This window comes from Odocoileus virginianus, chromosome 22, assembly GCF_023699985.2.
Source record: "Odocoileus virginianus isolate 20LAN1187 ecotype Illinois chromosome 22, Ovbor_1.2, whole genome shotgun sequence".
NCBI lineage: Eukaryota > Metazoa > Chordata > Mammalia > Artiodactyla > Cervidae > Odocoileus > Odocoileus virginianus.
Genome location: NC_069695.1, coordinates 52,389,558 through 52,411,165, shown reverse-complemented (window position 1 = coordinate 52,411,165; position 21,608 = coordinate 52,389,558). Strand labels below are relative to the sequence as shown.

The following is a 21,608-nucleotide window of genomic DNA, read 5'->3' as shown; positions in this document are numbered from 1 at the left end:
ACAAATACTGACCCTGCCTCACAAACATCCCTGTTGCAAAACTTCCCTTGAATTATGTGAGTTTTGATTTATATGAAGTTGTTAAAATATACCACTCACATAAAATGGGAATTTCCCATAAGGGAAAAAAAGATGAAACTAGAAATAACAGTAGTAAATAAAATGCATTCCATGAAGTCCATCCTACTTTCTGGAGATGAGTTACAATTTTGGCACTGAGCTTTCTAGAAGTAAACATAAGGAGGAAAACTCAATTATACACATGATTTGCTAGTACTTAAGACCAAAATGACAAGTTGTTTCGGAAAGGCACACCTTTTCCTGAAAGAGAGACCAGAAAGAAACTGCCCCCAACCATCTCACTAGGAAGATACAATCTATGTCCAGGAGCAGCATGTTGAGCAAGAGCTTTACAATAAAGACATGACTTCTCAAAGCATTCTGAGATTTGTCATTATCGTAAAAACTAAGTACAAGATCAGTCAAAATGTTACTGGAGGAGGAAAGCAGACACAATGGGAGAGATAAGCGGCTGTCCTGATGGAAGGACAATACTGAAAGTCCAGTCACGAGAAATGAGTGGAAGGAATATTTATTCAGAACAGCAAACTAATCTATCAGACAAACACATAGTATTGAGATACTCCACACGGCTTTGGATTAAGCAGCTGAAGCAGGAGTAGGGCTCACAGTGCTTCATGGAAACTGAGGGGCCCAAGGGAGTTACGAGTTAGGAAGGGGGTTTTCTGTCCCCTCACAGATGAGTCAGGAGAACATCTGCGACTTGGCCCAAACCTCCCCCCCATAAAGTAAGTTGGAAACTTCCACACACAGATGACAAGCTGAAACCCCAATAGTCTCAGCAGTGACACTTACTTTTGCTAATGTTCACCTCAAAATTTTATGAAGTAGGAATTAGAATATACCCATTTCAGTAAGAAAACATTTGTCATAAGGCAACCACAGAATATCTAAATTGCCCATTTAATTTAGAAATACTACCCAAGTACTAACAAGATAACTTTGGTGGAAAATATATACTCATCTCCTTATGAACCTTTATAAATGGTCAGATTAAGTCAGTAAAACATAGAAGAAAGTTTTCTAAAAATAACAACCCTGAGTAAATGATGTGACTTTTATCTATCTTCCCACATGGACGTAATTATTTAGCAGGGTTATTTCTGCTATTTCTGTCTATTCCATCCAACTTCCTTAAATAAAATGGTATTAAATGATCACAGGATATTATTTATACACTAGACGCTGTCTACAGATGACAAGAAGGAGAAATGGAAGAAGGCAGAAGAAAGGGTGTCCTCGGCTCACGCGGAAGCAATAGTAAGTCACTCAAACAGAACAACCTCCCACTCGTTAAAACAAGCAATCCAAGACAGAATGAACTGAAAGGTTTTTTCCCTCCATTTTGGCTCAACAGAGTTATTTATTGTATAAATATTTTTTTAAAGCAGAGAGGAGCCCATAGACACTTAATTTTTCCAAAATTGGGCCTCATTAAAGGAAAAAAAAAATCACTAACCACTGATTAAGAGGAACACTGAGAGGGGAAACCAGTCAACAGCAGTGACTGGGGAGCAGGCCTGAGCGACAGACACGGGGCCCACAAGCGCTAAAAGAACGCGGCTCCCAGAGGAGCGAAGGACACAGTGCGGGGCGGGACGTGGTGCGCGCCCCTGAGAACAAACCGCCTGTTCCAGTGGGAAGATGGAAAACAGGGGGTGCCTTACAGAAACTCACACGGAATAAGCAGTAAGGAAAACAGCTGATCCTTTAAGAAAAGAAAACACAAGCCAACACCAACTTCGCCAAAAGGCGAAATTTTAAACTTTAAAATGGATAATAACAAGACAACAACAGGAATTCATCTCACATTATGAACAGAATCTTTCCTAATAGGAAAAATTTGAGTCTACCTAAATACGTGCAATTCAGAGTTTTTAGAAAAGGTAGTATTCTCTCATTTTAAAGTAACCTAAGTTTCTAATCAACCCACAGTATCTATCACTGGCAAAATTTCAGTAAAAACTGTGCGTGTACACATACATACACTTTTTCCAGGAATGCTTGGGTTTTGGGTGATATTTTCATGCTTCAAGAAAAAGGGTGAGGCCCTCTAAACTGAAAGACACAAAACAATGATGATGCTTCTACACAATTTTAACATATAAATACGAACGTTCTCCATAAAGGAGACAAGACAGACTCCAAAGGACCCTGTAGCAATGGTTCATAGCAAATTAGAGCCAGGATCAGGGCTGCCAGTATGTCTATTCCACACTCAGACTAGATAATATCTGGTCCATATAAAAGTGTGGGGAAAAGATTTTATCATCAATAAGCTCAAAGATACTGTTAAAAGATGCCTAACCATAAGTTCCAAATGTCTGATGGAGAGAATTCGGGAAAAATTTTATGGCTCAGCCATATGAAGGAGGGAAACCCATTCACCTGAACAAAAACACTGGTGAGCCCTGGGCCCGCCCTGGGGGCCTGAACATACCCCACAGCTGGGCTGAAAATTAGGCACAATCTGAGACTTAGAATATGCATAGCCTCCTCCAAAAACTGCTTCATTGAAAAAATATTAAGGTTTCAATCTAGATATTCATTAGTACCTTGAAAAAATAAGAACATTATTTAGCTCCTAGAGTCTCTGATGTCCATGTCCAGTTTAAAATCCTTTACTGACTGGAAAAGCTGGTTTTGGGAGCACGTGAGTCTTCCTGAGACACTACCAGTGCAAACATTTTCTGACGTTGTCCCGAACACCACAAAAGCCACTTATCAGCTCAGAAATTCTGAGTGAATTATTTCCTCTCCTCCTATCTCCACAGTCATTCAAAGCCCAGCTGATTTCTAAGTGCTGAACTACAAATGCTATCTCTTTCTACTGTAATATGCACCTGGCTTTCACATAAGACATACTTATTATGGCTGTTTCAATTGTGATAATTGTGGATAAGCTCGTTTTCTAGATTACTATTAGCAAATTCAAAGAGTCATAAAGCTACTCTAGCTTACTATATTATAAAGAGAATTACTTATTTAAAATAGGAAATACTTTAGAATGAACTCTCAAATTAATCAGCTTATTATTTTGGAATGTGAACTGAATGTGGCTGTATCTAGCTGTTTATATTTAAGTGTACAGGACTTCTAAAATACAGTAATATACTACCTTAAAATAAGTTCATGCAAATTTTGGAATACAAAAGTTGCTCTTATACAAGCAATTAACTCAGGTGTCTCCTGGAGTCAAAAAATATATATTTGAAATTATTTATTTTTCTGTGGCTAATGACAGTCACGCTGACAAAGTTTATTAGTTCATCAAATTATAGTGCAAGAATATGAATTTATTTGTAATAAATTATCATTTTTGCATATATCAGTCAAAGCACAAGGCCTAAATACTTGCAAACAAAATGCATTATTAATTTAATTGTCACAGCCTATTTAGCTAACTTCTATTACTATTTGCCATAATATGCAACACATGAGAGGAGAGAATCAAATTCAAAACATAAAAAGAATAAACTGATTACATTGTCCTAGAGAAATTAAAATATAGCAAGCTTGCAAAACTATAGCAAGGCATTAATGTTTTAAATAGGTAAGAAAAAATGTTTAACTGAATTGAGAGAACAGTTCTGCCCAAAGAGACAGTTGAACATGCTGATAAGGAGTTTCTTTGTTTCCTAAGACTATTAAAAGGCAACAATTCCCTCTCCAAGGAGGTAAGGAAGGTGCACTGGAAGGAAGGGGCTTTTGGTATTCATCAGGCTAGATTCTGCTCCTTACATCTTAGTCTTCTCCAGCTATGGACGTCTATTGGGAAATTATGCTGTGGCTGAGGCCCTGGCATTCCAACTCAGCCTCTCTATGCAAGAAGAGGGACTGTCCTATCAATAAGCAGATACTATAAACAAGAGGCCTGCTCAAATACAGGAATTTTAGTAGGAAAAACAATTCAATCTAATGTTGAGCTCAGAGGAACTCTGCAATCAGACTACTTAAGAGTGAATGATACAGAAGATGAGGAATGCCTTCCCATTTGAGATTCATCTCCTGATTGTAGGACAAAAATCACATAAATGTTAGAGAAAAAAGCTTATCATACCTCAGAGGGGAGAAAGACATGCAGTCCTTCTCTTGCCTCTATTTAGCCTTTCTTTTTGTATCAGGGACTGAAATGAAAGCAAGTAACAGAGAGCTATCCTGGAATGCACAGGAAAAGGTAAATGAAAAAACCAGAGTCCAGCTCGAACTTTCAAATGCCCAAGATCACATATAGAAGGCATCTACTATTCTTAAGGTGCCTGTAGGATAAATATATATACAAGGTGATGAATTTTTCATTAATATGAACAAATATGAATATACTCAAATTTTTTTAAATTCCTAAATAAAAACCAAAATGATACATTTGAGTTCAAAATATATACAAGTTATACAGCAGGGAAATATTTTATTTTTATCATGCAATCTAGATTGAATATTTTCATTCAAATTTGTTTTGTGAATAAAACACCCTAAATACCTGTATATAAAGATTTTCAATGTGAAATATAATAATCACCATGAGCAAGAGCACTAGAATTGGAATCAGAAAAATAACAACTCTTACACTTAACTATTTATGAAATATTGTATATTCCTCAATCTGTCTTTAGTTCTGTAATATTAGAAAAATAATGCACCACTAATATAGTAATAAAGGCTTCCGTGGTGGTTCAGTCAGTAAAGAATCTGCCTGCAATGCAGGAGACCCCAGTTCGAGCCCTGGGTCATGAAGTTCCCCTGGAAAAGGAAATGGCAACCCACTCCAGTATTCTTACCTGGAAAATCCCACAGACAGAAGAGCCTAGCGGGATACAGTCCATGGGGTCACAAAGAATCGGACATGACTGAGCAACTAAACCACCGCAATAGAGTATTGTGATTAACAAGATAATGCAAGTGAAAGCAACAAGAACACAATAACTACAGATGTTTTCTTTCCTAAGTGCTTATAAAACATAACTTTGACAAGTCCAAAATTATAATTTAAATAATACAAAATTTTTCAGATTTCAAGAATAAGGCATCCAGGATCTCCCCAACACATAAATTTTGTCTCACATTAAATATAATGTGACAAAGAAAAGTATGAGAAACCAAAAGGCAGAAAGTAGGCATGCATAACATTCCAATATTCTGACATAGTAGACATATCCAAACCAAAATGCTTAAGAAAACAATATGCTACCAATAGAAAAGTCCAGTTAAATTTCTTGTGAATATAGAAAATATTGATGAGTACTTCAATTTTTCTTAATTTATTAAATATTTACAAATATGGCAGAAGAAGCCATAGGCTACGGTGTGACAGAACAAACTGTATCATGACTGGCATTTTACAACCGTATTGAAAACAAAAGTTTACAGGAGGGTCTGCAGAATTTCACATACTGTCTTTGAGGATCTGGGGAAAGTGGGAAACCTACCAGGTCTTTACAGGTGAGGGTGCTCACACTAGTGTTGAAGGAGCTGCACTGTTTAAAGATTTAAAGTTTCCGAAGTAGCCAGGCTCACCTGGGAGCTGACACTGCTATATTTCAGCTCACCTAATATAATTAAGTCTATGTGATGCAGCTAATTATGATATAACAGCAAGAAGAAAGGAAACCTGGCAGTTGATGACATCGTAATTGTAGTGTTATTTTTCATGACATGGCAACCGTAGTATTATTTGGAGGATGACACAAGATGTATTTCTTTTTCAAATCAGCAATATTTAATTCTAGTTAGAATTCAAAAATATTGTTTTAAAACCTCAAAACAAAAACACACAAAGTTCAAAGGAAAATAGTTTGGTTTTACATATTTATTTTAGTTCATTCTAAAGCATTCACAGAGGTTGACTCCCTTTAATTTAACTCTTCTGTTTCAAGGTCATTCCACAAATTGATTTAAAAAAATAAAATCCTTCAAATTTTTTCCAATATGTTTAGATCAAATTTTCTAAAATTAAAATGCTACATGAAATTTTTATGGAAGAATGGCATAATACATGATATTCAACACAAGAGTACCACTCATGTAAATCATGACGAACTGACTGGATAAAACTCTAGGAGTCACCTCACTAAACAAAATCTAAAATGAAAATATACTTATCGTAATCAAATTATTTTAAATGGGTGAAAATTACCTTTCTTTTGGTGTGCCAACTCCATGTTTGCCTAATAGATGAGTATTTAAGTGTTTCTTCATAACAAATGCAACTCTAAAAAAAAAAAAAGACAAAAAGTTATTATAGAACTAAAACATAAGTCTCTACTAGAAATAGGTGCAAAATTTTAAAAAAATTGACATGGATATATATATTATAGTTGTAACACAAAAATGCACATTACAATGGCACTGCATTCTAAGCAGAAAGTTGCGTACAGACAGATATATTGCAATACCAGAAAAACAAAAGAAATAACTGCATTTCAATTCACTGGGTCATTTTCTCACTTGTGTATAAGAACAAGGACCAAACCAATGATTTGAGCTCTTCAGTCACTGTCTTCACTGTCAGTAAGAAAGATAAACCAACACCTCAGTATCACACACCCTGCCCCCTAGTTGATCCCACACTTCAATCATGAAATGAGCTTGAGAAAATGTCACTTTATTAAATATTTAAGGGACTATAAAAGAGAAAATGAATAGCCTTCAAGAAGCTTCCTTAAAAAGATGGTAATGATTTGAAGAGAGGTTCTTTAAAATGATATAGATGTTTACCATGTCTGCAACACATGCAAAAAAAATGTACTTAAGTGCCCAGAAGATATCAATAACTAAAACAAACAAAAAGTATTACCCGACATGCTATCTTATTTTACACACAAATCAGATCACTTAATTCAATTTTGTTGACATAAATATGAAATGGACAGGAATCAGCAGCCACTGCACACAGCACCATTCTTCTACTGAATATAGTACAACACAATTTAATTATGTCGTGTGATTGTTTAAAACAACCTAGATCTCATTCCAAAGCATCAGACTAAAACAGCTCTCTCGATAAGTGAAAAAATAAAAATTTATTGTTGTAACTTTCAATGTAAAAGGGCTTGCAAACATTTTTGTTAATTATGTATTACAGCTGTCCTTCATAAAGTTAATTACTAATAGCTGAAAGGCAACAGAATCTATTTGCATATGTACATGAAAGGCATGACATATGCAAAAATATGATTTTAATTAGCATTCTATGATATGAAGGGCTACAAATCAAATTGGCATGTTATAAGATTCTTAACATTAAACACTGAATTCATCTGGACATGTTTGCACAGACGGGCAACACAAGACCATATAAAGTATTACGGCCTTATGGAAGAGATGGCTGTCAAAAGTCAAGACTGAAACAGTTTTTAAAAATGTGAATGCTCCTTTTCATGTCTGGTCTCTTCTGGTTATTTTCATAAAATATAGGGAACCTCAGTTTTGAGGCTAAAATAATGTTTGTATTTTTTTAATGAATGTGAGTTTATTATTCAAGTAACACATTTGTATACACTGAAAATAATATTTATTCTTTTCTATACATTAATAACTATGAACAACACATGCTTTACAACTATAAAAAACCTATCACACCATGAATCCATAAAATGGAAAAATCATTATTATATATAAAGAATCTAATTGTGGTGATGTTAAATGCTTAGTAAAATAACAGTAACAAGACATTCTATACTTGTTTCACTTGATCTGAACAAAATAAATAATATTTTTCATTTCCTTAAAAAAGAATACCGTAATAACAACAGTCCATTTAAGTCATGACTTCCCTACTGTCCTCTATTTTCCTATAATTAAAAAAACATAAAGCTAATAGCAAAGGGCAAAGGTTAAGAACCCAGAGTTGCAAAGCACAGCTTATTTATATGGCCAAGTATAATTTAACAGATCTGAGCTTAGAAACCACAGTGCAGTTTTAAAAAGAAAAAGATTTTATTAATTAAAATGCTTCAGGTTTAAGAAGTAAACAAAAATATTATACCGCACAGGGGAATAAACTAAACTACATAGAGAACGAAAGCTTCCTCTTATAAAATTCTGACATTATCTGCTGAATGTCTATAATAGTAAATATCCTAATAAGTTTCTATTACTATGGGGAAGAATTTACTATACGAAAACACAGCTCAACTGTAGTCAAATGCAAAATACTCATTCATCCACAACCTGACATTAAGCAAATCCTTTTAATTTGGTCCAAAATACTATTAGTGTAAAAGTCTCACTGTCTTCCTCAGTAAAACAGTTTAAGTCAAACAGAACCAACTGAACTTACCTATCTCCATGGATAATAATATTGCCAGTAATTTGAGAGCACTGACTGGAGCCTATACATCACTGCCACCATAAGAGTATTAATACTGTAACATGATAATTGTCCTGGAAATTTTATAATCTAGATACCACCAGAAATGGTATAGGGTGAGATGGTTGAGATGGTTGGATGGCATTACCAACTGAATGGACATGAACTTGGGCAAACTCGGGAGATAGTGAGGGACAGGGAGGCCTGGCGTGCTGATGTCCATGGGGTTGCAGAGTCGAACACAACTTAGAAACTGAACAAAATCACCACCATCAGAAATAAAACAAAAGTAATCCTGAATCAGAAAAACCATACGACTGAAACACCTTGCTCCCAATGAACCCACATGACTTTACACTTTTCATCCTGTTTCCACTCACTCTCCCTCCTAGGTAATAGCAATTGGCAGGTTCTCCATATAGGAGGCAAAATCAGACAGTTAAAGCCGTGTCTTCACAGAGCTTTCCTTCTGAAACCTGTGGCTTCTCATCAGAATGAAGCAGCTCTCAGCCTGCCTGGCTCCCGCATCAATCCTGCTCATCACACATGCACACACTCATGTGTGTACTAAACCAGATCGGCTCCAGGCAGGCACACTCTAGGCAACCGGAGTGAGTAGGTGATCAAACAAAGATAAGTCCCTGCCTTGGAAACTGTAAAACCCAGTGAGGGAAAGAGGACAAGAACAACACCTATGACACACAGCATCTTAAAGAGTGAAAGGGGTGGGATTAAAAAACAAAATAGAGAAGGAAGGGCTGAAACCTCAGCAGGGGATCAGCGCTTTACCTTTGAGAGACTCGGGAGTGTGAGTGAACACTGGGGAGCTGGGTGTTCCCCCAAGCAGGACACAGAGGCTGTGGAGGACACGGTGGCCAGAGAAACCTGGGACGTGAGCCTGAGGGACGGAGGGCAGAGAGGACTGGTGAGGGAACTGAGCCACGCAGCCGGGGCTGGCACTCGGGTGGGAAGGAAAGTGTCTGGACAGAGGAGGGCCATGGAGGACACACATTTCAGTAGAGGCCTCCAGCTGCTCTGCTTGGAACAGACTGGGGATGGGGCAGAGGGTGGGCAGAGAGAGAGGGATGAACTAACTGGCTCCTGCAGTAAAACCCAGGCAAAGATGATGGTGGTCTGCACCAAGGACCAGCCTGAAAGAGGAGATCTGGTCAAATCCCAGACACACAGTCACAACCAGAGTCAACCAAACCTCCACATGGGCTGGACGTGGAGTCTACAAGAAAGGAGTCAAAGACAACATCAGAGATTTGGGCCTGGGGAATCTGAGCTGGCTGGAAGAAGAAAATCAGTTTGGGACTTATTCAGCGAGGAAGTCCATGGACATCCAGACAGATCTCCAACAGAAGGCTGACTCTACTGGTCTGAAGTTCAAGGGCAAGAGTCATGCTAGAAATATACACTCTGTGGCTCTCCATCTGGGCAGTGCCTTGACAATCTAGAGGAACACTTTGAAATAATAAAAAGTAGTTCTGTTTAAAGTATGATTGATTTCCAGGTATCTCTAATGACCTGAGGTAGCATCATTTGAAATTGTTTTTGGTGTCAAAATAAAAGTACAAAAGTAGCATTCTCATACTAGCTACAGATTTCTCCATTTTAGTACAAAAATTTCCTATTTGAACTTCAAATTTTAAAATCTTTTTTTTTACACCATATGGAGACACATTAAAAACCTCTTTGTTCAGTCATTCAGATTTTTTCATTGCAGAATCTCTTCACTTGTAAGTCATGAAAGATGATCTGACTTATTTATTAAAGCAAATACAATACAAAACCATGACTGGAGAGAACAGGACACATACACACACACAAACAGAAGCATCCCAGAGCCAGGTCTCAGAAACAGAGAAAGAAAACATCATAATTAAGCAAGGAGAAACAAGACATGTATTTTAAAATAAGGATGAAGGTACACTAAGAATTCTCATCACCCCCACTTGGAATTTGAAAGATTTCTCTCTGCTTTAAAATCAGCAGTACTGGTCAACCAAAGGAATCTAGTTTCCTTTGAGTACAAAATCAATACAAGCCAGTCAACTTAATTTTCATCACTTTATACATATTTATAAGCAGCAGCCAATTCATATAGTAAACTCCTTATGGCTGAAAAAGAAAGTATAAACAAAACCTTAAGTGATGATTCTCTGAAGAATGATCATGATCATTCCCCCATGACCATGTAAGTTTAAGATGTGCAAAAATACATTATCAATAATGTGATCTGACTTTTGGAGCAAATGTCACTTGTACAGAAGACAATATAGAGATTCCTTAAAATCTAGGAATAAAACCACCATACGACCCAGCAATCCCAGTCCTAGGCACATACCCTGAGGAAACCAAATTGAAAAAGATGCATGTATCCCACTTGAGAGTCCCTTGGATGGCAAGGATATCCAACCAGTCCATCCTAAAGGAAATCAGTCCTGAATATTCACTGGAAGGACTGATGCTGATGCTGAAACTCCAATACTTTGGCCACCTGATGCAAAGAAATGACTCATCTGAAAAGACCCTGATGCTGGGAAAGGTTGAAGGCGGGTGGAGAAGGGGACGACAGAGGATGAGATGGCTGGATGGCATCACCAACTCAATGGACATGAGTCTGAGTAAACTCCAGGAGTTGGTGAGGGACAAGGAGGCCTGGTGTGCTGCAGTCCATGGGGTCACAAAGAGTTGGACACGACTGAGCAACTGAACCGAACTGATCCCACTGTTCACTGCAGCACTATTTACAATAGCTAGAACATGGAAGCAACCTAGATGTCCATCGACAGATGAATGGATAAAGAAGTTATGGAACATATACACAATGGAATATTACTCAGCCATAAAAAGGATCACATTTGAGTCAGTTCTATTGAGGTGGATGAACTTACAACCTATTATACAGAGTGAAATAAGTCAGAAAGAGAAAGATAAGTATCATATACTAACTAGAATCGAGAAAGATGGTACCAAAGAATTTATTTGCAGGGCAGCAGCAGAGAAACAGACATAGAGAGCAGACTTACGGACATGGGGAGAGGGGAGCAGAGGGTGAGATGTATGAGGGAGCAGCATGGAAACTTACATGACCACGTGTAAAACTGACAGCCAACAGGAATTTGCTGTGTGGCTCAGGAAACTCAAACAGGGGCTCTGTATCAACCTAGAGGGTGGGGTGGGCAGGGAGATGGGAGGGAGGTTCAAAAGGGAGGGGATGTATGTATACCTATGGCTGATTCATGTTGAGGTTTAACAGAAAACAGCAAAATTCTGTAGAGCAATTATCCTTCAATTAAAAAATAAGTTAAAATTTTTTTATTTAAATAAAAAAATTATAGAAATTTTTGCCATTTTGCTTGATATATCTTTTTTATGATTAATGAGGTATTACCATTCTGAAAATGAACTTAAATGAATAACTTTTTATACTATAGTTTTATACATTAATTTTCATTTTTAATGGTATAGGTATAAATGACAGATGAATTAGAGACTTTTAATACTGCAATAAGCGTGCATTTCTCCCAGTGACTTCACAGCACCAAAGCAATGGCTTCTGAAAGATGTCCACATCCTAATCTTGTGAAACCTCTTAGGTTACATGGTACACAAATGGAATTAAGGCTGCTGAACAGCTGGTTTTAAAATAGGAAAATGATCCTGTATTCTCTGGGTGGACTCAATGTAATCTGTGTCCTTAGACACAGAAGAAGTAGACAGAAGAAAGAAGCTAAGAAAGAGACACGACCATGAGGGCAGGATCACAGAGATGTTACTCTGCTGACTGGGAAGACGAAGGACTTGACCATGAGCCGAGGAATGCAGAGGGTCTCTAGGAGCTGACACTGTGAACCACCTGCTTCCTAACAACCAGCTCCTAAAGCGCTCATTACCGAGGCTCATCCTTCTCAGTGATTATAAGGTGCACAGCAGAACAGCAGTGTTCTCATTCTACCATTCCTTCCACACTTATCAGCTAGCATTCTTCCATAAAGAACTTCAGGATTTTGCCCTTGACTCTGTCTTGCCTGTTCTCTCTGGCTTTCTTTGAAGAGTACTTGAAATGGAATGTTGGATTTTCACTATTATGCCATGCTCTATAATCAGTTATCATTACTATGCTCTGTAGCTGTCAAACCACCCCAAAATTGGTCAATGGAAGCCCCCAGAAGCTGGCTTCTATGTCCTTCTGACACCACTCATCTTAGCATTCAGGCTCTTCCTTATTTTTCTAGCAGATGCTCCAGGCTCACCACACCTGTTCCCTGCTGGAGACCTGGATCAGCCTTGGCTTCTTGCTGCAAGGAGTGGTGTTGAGAAAGCAAGACCTAAATGCTAACTATGAGTATGGTTTTGGGGTATCACTGAGTCCAAGCGCTCTCAATAAGCACAAAGACTAGATGGTGGGCAGCAAAGAAAACCAAGGATCTCAAACGTAAGGCCATACTTGGTACACGAGCATTCATTGTAACAATCAGTCATATCTTTTCCTTATTCTAAAATACCTTCTAATGTATTTTCAAATGGTGTATAAATTGATTTTGGTAAACAAACTGCATTTTATCTATAGAAGCAAAACTTTCTATTGCTGTCTCAAACCCTAGTAATTTGCTTCTGGAGTTCTTTCTTCTCAACCACTTTCAAACACTTCCTGCTTCTCACTACTGTCGACGCTGGTTCCTCCTCTTCCGGTGATGCTTCTACTCACACACCATCTTATTTCAAAGGTATAATCAATTCCTGGGCTTCAATGCATAACCTCTAAGTGAACGACTCTCAAATATGTATCTCCACCCAGGACCTTTCCCAGGGGCATTCTTTCTTGTCTGAATTGCCAATAAATCTTTAAAACATGTCCAACACTCAGTCATGATCTTCCCTCACTAAAAGGCTGCTCCAGATTTCCCTAATTCTACAACTGTGCTAGCTTTCCAATTTAATAATCACATGCTCATGTGTGTAAGTCATCAATTGCTTCTCCACAACTGTTACCTCTCAAGACTATGTTTCTCTCTCTCAACCAGAGTTACCCTAGACCAAACCATTTTACTGACATGCTGTAGCTTCAAGGTGTTCCCCATTACAATTCACCCCATATACCACCATCACACAACCTTCCTAAAAGTACGTTCATACAACAGCTCAGCTCATAGACATTCTATGCTTCCTTTCTGAATTGAATAAAGTACCAAATCTTAAGCTTTACAAATATTAGTCTTCAGTCTTCATTCTGAACTAGCTATTCCTACCTTCTTGATGTACCCTCAGGAAAGAATCTTAAACTAATGCAAAAAAATTAAAACTGACAAAAAAGTGAAAATACTATTGTGCAATAGTAGTGGCATGATCTAAATATTCTGATCAATAAGAATATTTCTCAGAAGATGTTAGATTTAAAAAGGACAAAAGTAAAAAAAAAAAAAAAAAAAAGGACAAAAGTATGCACACAGTGTAATCCCATGTAGATATAAGTACGTTTTTATATTCAGACAGATACAAATATACACAAAGAGAAGCAAGTATCAGACAAATTCGCTCTGAATAAGATTCAGTTTTAGATTATTTATACTCTTTGTATTTCTACAATGAGCAAATTTTTTTAAAGCAAAATGATGTTTCACACTTTACACAGCATTTTTATGTTTCCTCGATGGCTCCGCATTACTGAATGAGTAACTGGTGGAGACATTATCGGCTCAAGCTGAGAGAAGAGGGACTTGAGGCTCACGGAAGATAAGTGACTGTGACTTGAAAAGAAACCGTGGCAAAGGAGCTGACAATGCAAAGTAGGGCTCCTGCCCGACAACCTTCCCGCAGAGCTCATCCCACCGCCCCACGCCGGTGACGGGTGAAAGGTACACCCTCATGGAGAGCAAGAAAAAGAAAGGGGACACACTACAGAAAGAAAGATGTTCACAAATGCAATTGGAACAGTATAATCAACACTGTTACAAACGAGTGTGAAGCTCTCTAAAAGGGAAAAACCAAGTAGCTGATACAGGGCAGATTTTTCTTTTAATTCACTGAGGTTAGAAAATGACTTATAATATTTAAAAAGAAAATATTTATCATATAATGTGGGTACAAACTAAAAATCAATGACCTGTAAAGCAGGTCAGACAAAAATAAATATGTACAATCAGTTAACAAGTATAATTATGCTCAGAAATAAATATAAAGATGCTGATTATTATTAAAACAACAGTCAACTGAGATAAATTACGTTGGTTTTATTATAAACACAATCAAGATAAAATAAAATATTGTACCCTCTGTCAGAAATCAAGATCATGCTACTGTTAGTATGATAATGTAAAATTCACTGTACAATATTTTGAGAACCTAAATGAAATACTAAATCTTCATCTACATAATACATAGAATGAAATACATTATATATCACTGTCAATATATTTGCAAGTAGCTTCCAATTATGCTGTTTAACCATGACTTGGTGGAAGAAATTTTCTCATCCATTTCCCTTACCTATAAACAAGCACATTAACTTATAGGAACATAGAAAAACCTGAACTTCAAATGAATTCAAATCTGCCAAAAAATTTACCTTGAAAATAAAGGAAAAATATACGGTTCTATGATATTTGCTCACTTGAAAATTCAGAAGTGAACAGGTATTAAATAACACTTAAAAACTACATTTCTCAAACTCTCTTAACAAGTCATTGATAAGCCAGACCAAGTACGACTTTCATTGTTTCTCAAGTATCTTCAGGCAGAATTTCTCGGAATGCTATTGTCCTTATGGTTATAAGGACATCACACAGAACTGACTACTTTCCAATTTTACCCTTATATTTTACATAAAGAAAATCCCTTCAAAAACAAATTATCAACATCCTCAAATTTAAAATTACCAAGAATCCTTTAACACTTGACATTATAATTGTTATTTTCTTAAATGTCTCTGATTCTTCATGAAAATAAATGTTATTATGTTTACTGAAATTCCCCATAAAGAAACAAAACTTGGAAAACCTTGGTTCATTCACAAGAAACAAAAACTTATTCTAAGTGTCACAACTCTCCTGAAAGTAAGCATTCTGTGTCCAAGAACCAGCAGTGAGTTCTTAGATTTTATTATTAGTTTCGCCAATCAGAAACAGTGTTCCCAAGAAACTGTGAGGCGGTGGTACAAACACATACACTCACTGACACACCGCCTCTGGCACACAGGAGCAACGGGAGACTTCAGCAGGTTCTTACTCCTCTATTTCTGGAGTTTATCTGGTCAACTATTGCAATTGTTAGTAATGTCAGAACTGTAAATATTAAACCCCAAAGACCTCAGTATTACATTCAGTTCAGTTGCTCAGACGTGTCCAACTCTTTCCAACCCCATGAACTGCAGCAAGCCAGGCTTCCCTGTCAATCACCAACTCCTGGAGTCTACTCAAACTCATGTCCATTGAGTCGGTGATGCCATCCAACCATCTCATCCTCTGCTGTCCCTTTCTCCTCCTGCCTTCAATATTTCCCAGCATCAGGGTCTCTTCCAAGGAATCAGTTCTTCACATCAAGTGGCCAAAGTGTTGGAGTTTCAGCTTTTCAGCTTCACCATCAGTCCTTCTAATGAATATTCAGGACTGATATCCTTTAGAATGGACTGGTTGGATCTCCTTGCAGTCCAAGGGACTCTCAAGAGTCTTCAACACCACAGTTCAAAAGCATCAATTCTTCGGCACTCAGCTTTCTTTATAGTCCAACTCTCACATCCATACATGACCACTGGAAAAACCATAGCTTTAACTAGACAGACATTTGTTGGCAAAGTGATATCTATGCTGTTTAATATGCTTTAGGTTGGTCATAGCTTTTCTTCCAAGGAGCAAGTGTGTTTTAATTTCATGGCTGCAGTCACCATCTGCAATGATTTGGGGGCCCCAAAAAATAAAGTCTGTCACTGTTTCCATTGTTTCCCCATCTATTTGCCATGAAGTGATGGGACTGGATGCCATGATCTTAGTTTTCTGAATGTTGAGCTTTAAGCCAACTTTTTCACTCTCCTCTTTCACTTTCATCAAGAGGCTCTTTAGTTCTTCTCCGCTTTCTGCCATAAGGGTGGTGTCATCTGCATATATGAGGTTATTGATATTTCTCCCAGCAATCTTGATTCCAGCTTGTGCTTCTTCCAGCCTGGCATTTCGCGTGATGTACTATGCATATAAGTTAAATAAGCACAGTGACACTATACAGCCTTGACGTACTCCTTTCCCAATTTGGAGACAGTCTCTTGTTCTACATACGGTCCTAACTATTGCTTCTTGACCTGCATACAGATTTCTCAGGAGGCAGGTCAGGTGATTTGATATTCCCATCTCTTTCAGAATTTTCCACAGTTTGTTGTGATCCACACAATCAAAGGCTTTGGCGTAGTCAATAAAGCAGAAGTAGCTATTTTTCTGAAATTCTCTTGCTCTTTCAACCGTCCAACAGATATTGGCAATTTGATCTCTGGTTCCTCTGCCTTTTCTAAATCCAGCTTGAACATCTGGAAGTTCACGGTTCATGTACTATTGAAGCCTGGCTTGGAGGATTTTGAGCATTACTTTGTGAGATGAGTGCAATTGTGCAGTAGTTTGAACATTCTTTGGGATTGCCTTTCTTTGGTATTGGAATGAAAACTGACCTTTTCCAATCCTGTGGCCACTGCTGAGTTTTCCAAATTTACTGGCATATTGAGTGCAGCACTTTCACAGCATCATCTTCTGCTGCTGCTGCTAAGTCGCTTCAGTCATATCCGACTCTATGTGACCCCATAGGTGGCAGCCCACCACCTCCCCCGTCTCTGGGATTCTCCAGGTAAGAACACTGGAGTGGGTTGTCATTTCCTTCTCCAATGTGTGAAAGTGAAGTTGCTCACTCGTGTCTGACTGGTCGCAACCCCATGGACTGTAGCCTACTAGGCTCCTCTGTCCATGGGACTTTCCAGCAAGAGTACTGGAGTGGGGTGCCATTGCCTTCTCCAATATTACACTGAGGGCTTCCAAATATTAACTACATTCTTAATCATTCTGAAAGCAATCACATATTTAGGCTTTTTTTTTGTTTTGTAATTTTCACCTGTTTGTAGAGAGGGAGATTGCAAACATCTGTTCTGAGCCTACCAATTTAGTTAACCCTTAAAACAATATAATTGATGGATGGAAAACATGAGGCACTTTAAATATACTTTAAGTAACTTCCCAAGGTTGCACAGCTAGGGAAGGGCAGAGTCGGGATTTGAGCACAGGCTGTCTGGTCAGAGCCCACACACTGTACTTGGTCACTAAGCCATCCTGTCGTTCCTTACCTTATAAATTATAATTCAGGTATTGGGACTTATTTCATGTATCTGATGAATTTTTTTTTTTCAACTAGAAAGTTACCTGCTAAAATAAATAAAGAAAATCATAGTGAAAGTTATTTTATTTCTGAGTTCAAAAAACAACACAGGTAAGCAGAACTTTTTTTTTTAAATTAGAGTTTAGCTGCTTTCATTAGTTTCTGCTGTACAATGAAGTGTATCAGCAAGATATTCTTAAAATACTAAAATTGAAAGTCAAAAACCTGCTCCAATGTAGGCTCTGAAATTAAGTGACTTGACCTCGATTCTGTTCACAGCAATGAAATATAAAGCAAAGTGAAATCACTGATACCTAAATTGTGAAAAAAAAAAAATACAATGTATTTAGTAAACAACTGTATTAGTCATAAACTATAGAAGGAAGCCTGCCATAACCAACGAAAGGATACGTAGAAAAGGAAGGAAAAACAAAGAAAGTCAGACACGTTCGAGTGGACACAGTGTGACAGGAAGGAAGGAAGGAAAGAAGGAAGGAAGGAAGGGTGAGTGAGAGAGGAGACGTCCCAAGAGCTCAACACAGTGCAGCCCTTCACCTGGAGCCATTACTACCTCCACTCCTCAACAAGGGGGGACCTCCTGTCACTCTAAGGTGTTATCCCAGGAAAGGAGACTGCTAATGCGGTCAACAGAAATCCCAGTACATGCGGCACCCTGGGGGAAAGCCAGCCTGAGGCCGGGAGGGCACCAGACCCGGGGAAGGGGCCAGCCCCGCAGTGATGGGCGAAGGCGCCATCTCTCCCTGGGCAGCTGGGAGGCGGGTGTGCTGGGAGCCCAGAGTGCCCTTGGAAGCTGGCGGCTGGCTTCACAGTGATGAGGACGGCCGGAGTGGGAGGAAGCCAGTGTGAGCGCAAGCACAGGAGTTTTCTGTGGAGAATGGGCACCCTGAATCCCAGGTCCCCCTTCCAGACCGTGAAGATTTTCACAGGAGCTTTCTGTGGAGAATGGGCACCCTGAATCCCAGGTCCCCCTTCCAGACCGTGAAGATTTTCACAGGAGCTTTCTGTGGAGAATGGGCACCCTGAATCCCAGGTTCCCCTTCCAGACCGTGAAGATTTCCACAGGAGCTTTCTGTGGAGAATGGCACCCTGAATCCCAGGTCCCCCTTCCAGACCGTGAAGATTTCCACAGGAGCTTTCTGTGGAGAATGGCACCCTGAATCCCAGGTCCCCCTTCCAGACCGTGAAGATTTTCACAGGAGCTTTCTGTGGAGAATGGGCACCCTGAATCCCAGGTCCCCCTTCCAGACCGTGAAGATTTTCACAGGAGCTTTCTGTGGAGAATGGGCACCCTGAATCCCAGGTCCCCCTTCCAGACCGTGAAGATTTTCTCCGTCATAGTCTATGCAAGGAGTAAGGAACAAAAACTAAGAAAATATACCATTTTGGAGCATGAATATTTTATGCCAAATAGGGTAACAAATGTTTGCCAAGAATTATCAGATATATGGCATTACTAACCTCAATTTCCAAACAGAAAACTGAGGTATAATGGAATTAAATATAGAAATGGAAATATTTCTATAAACTGTATACAAAAGCCTATAGTAAAGTGCCTAGATACTATAAGAAGTGCAGTAAGCCTCGATAAATGATTCTATTAATAAATTAAGAGTCTCTTCCTATCCAAGCATATAATTCTGATATTGTCTTTATTGATTAAATGGGTAAGAGCTATAATACATGAGGGTGTTTATGTCAAGGAATAAAACAGCAATCAATAAATTCACCAAAAAGGGGACTTCTATTTTTACATGTAATTTGTCTTCAAATTTCTGTCAGGATATTTTGTGGAAACTGACAATACAACAGCATCAAATGCAGCCACGTCAGTGAGGGGCGGTGACCAGCCCCTCCAGCCCTGTCTCAGAGGAAATCAGAAAAGGCTGAGCCCACGGGTACCAGCAGACAGTCGCTCAAAGCCTCACACACGACCTAACACTCAGTAAGAAATATTCTTTGGTCCTTTCCATTAGAGGAGTTGCCATGATATACTGCTAAACTGTTCAAAAGTGCTATTTCCAAGGCTCAGTAAAGGCCCTTATGCCTTCATGGTAATGTGGGGCTGGGGAATTTTTAAATTTATTACTTTCAAAATATTATTTGGTAAACAAGAATATTCAAGTTGAGATTTATGTGAAAATGAACTGAAACTGATCCTACCAATTTAATACGCCTATCCAAACCAAAGTTTATTGAGCTATTTGTAAATAAGAGCCCAAAACTGAGATTTCAAAATGATACAATCATCTGAATTAAACACACCATCACAAGATACATATAGATAAGGGTAATCTGGGTCTTATATCAAGGTTCACATACAGTTAAATGTCTTTTGAGGAACATAATTAAACAAAAAATCAGAGCACAATAGAATGTATTTAATAATAAAATTTTATAGAACAGAATTTAATCTTTATTTAATGATTCAGCAGGCATATCAAAAACAGAGTGCTTCAGGGAGATAATCATCACCATCAATTACTGCTGCACTGAAGAAATGCACAAGTGTCGATTAATAAGAGTTCTGGGTGACTTATTTTCCTATAACAATTTACAATAAAATGAACTAAGTGAACCAACTGAAATAAGAAACACTCAGAAATTTTGAAATAATAACAAATTCCGGATTACTTCTTTTCCCTTTTATAATTCTCTTATCTAAAATAATATATGTTAACAAATGCTAGCTTTACAACTCACTATTTCAGTTACAGACAGCAAAGAGAAAATATGAATTAGAAAGAAGAATGAATATCCCCCTCAGACCGGCCTGTATGTCCCCCTCAGGGGACGAGCCAGTGCTCGCCATCTACTGAATTGTGCACCATGATGGGCAGAGGCAGAGCGTTCTTTCTGTCTTTGTAGGAGATTAAATGCAGATGAAGACGACGCACACAGGTGCACAGAGGGCAAGGGGAAGAGTCTGGGGGTCCGCAACACGACAACGTGGACAAGGCAAACCACACTGACGAGAATTCCGCTCCCAAAATGTACCCAATTAGGGACCACTAGGAGAAAGTCTGGGAGCGGAATACATGGGTCGGAAATGGAGTAATTGGGGTTCACAGGTATTGTCATTCATCATCAGGATCATCTGATGGTCATAAAGCAGCAACAAACTCCCCTTTCCACAATCAAGGGGCTTTCCTGACTCCTGGTCCAACTGTACACATATAAGCAACTGAGGAAGAAACCAGCTACTACAGAAAGCACCACCACCCCCTCTCCAGGTCCTCAAGTTAAGAGACAATGACAACATTCAGAAGACTCCATCTGTCCTCAGGGCTCCAGCCCATGCTTGTGGGTTCCATCTTGCTCTGTTCTCCCTAATTTACATCCTATCTCACAGCTCAACTGCCTATCCTGTAGATTTCAAGCTCCAACATCAGATGCAACGATAACACTTTACAGAGACTGGATGAAAAGCTCCTACTGAAGTGTAAGACCAAATCCCTGTAACAAATCCCTGAACTTTAGTCACAACACACACACACACACACACACAGAGTAATGTATATGTATATGTATATCATCGAAAGGGCAAGAGAGTTCCAGAAAAACATCTATTTCTGCTTTATTGACTATGCCAAAGCCTTTGACTGTGTGGATCACAATAAACTATGGAAAATTCTGAAAGAGATGGGAATACCAGACCACCTGACCTGCCTTCTGAGAAATCTGTATGCAGGTCAAGAATAACAGTTAGAACTGTACATGGAACAAGAGACTGGCTCCAAATTGGGAAAGGAGTATGTCAAGGCTGTATAGTGTCACCATGCTTATTTAACTTATATGCAGAGTACATCACACGAATGCCAGGCTGGATGAAGCACAAGCTGGAATCAAG

The 21,608-nt window shown here is 38.5% G+C and overlaps 1 protein-coding gene across 2 annotated transcripts in view; it reads right to left on the bottom strand.

Annotated features, from left to right (window-relative positions):
* Positions 1 to 21,608, bottom strand: part of ZNF407 (zinc finger protein 407) — a 391,880-nt gene that overhangs the window by 235,717 nt on the left and 134,555 nt on the right. For both annotated transcript variants that reach the window (XM_070452977.1, XM_070452978.1), the window contains exon 4: positions 6,215 to 6,289. In XM_070452977.1, coding sequence (XP_070309078.1) covers positions 6,215 to 6,289 — 75 coding nt within the window. The remainder of the gene's footprint in view (positions 1 to 6,214; positions 6,290 to 21,608) is intronic.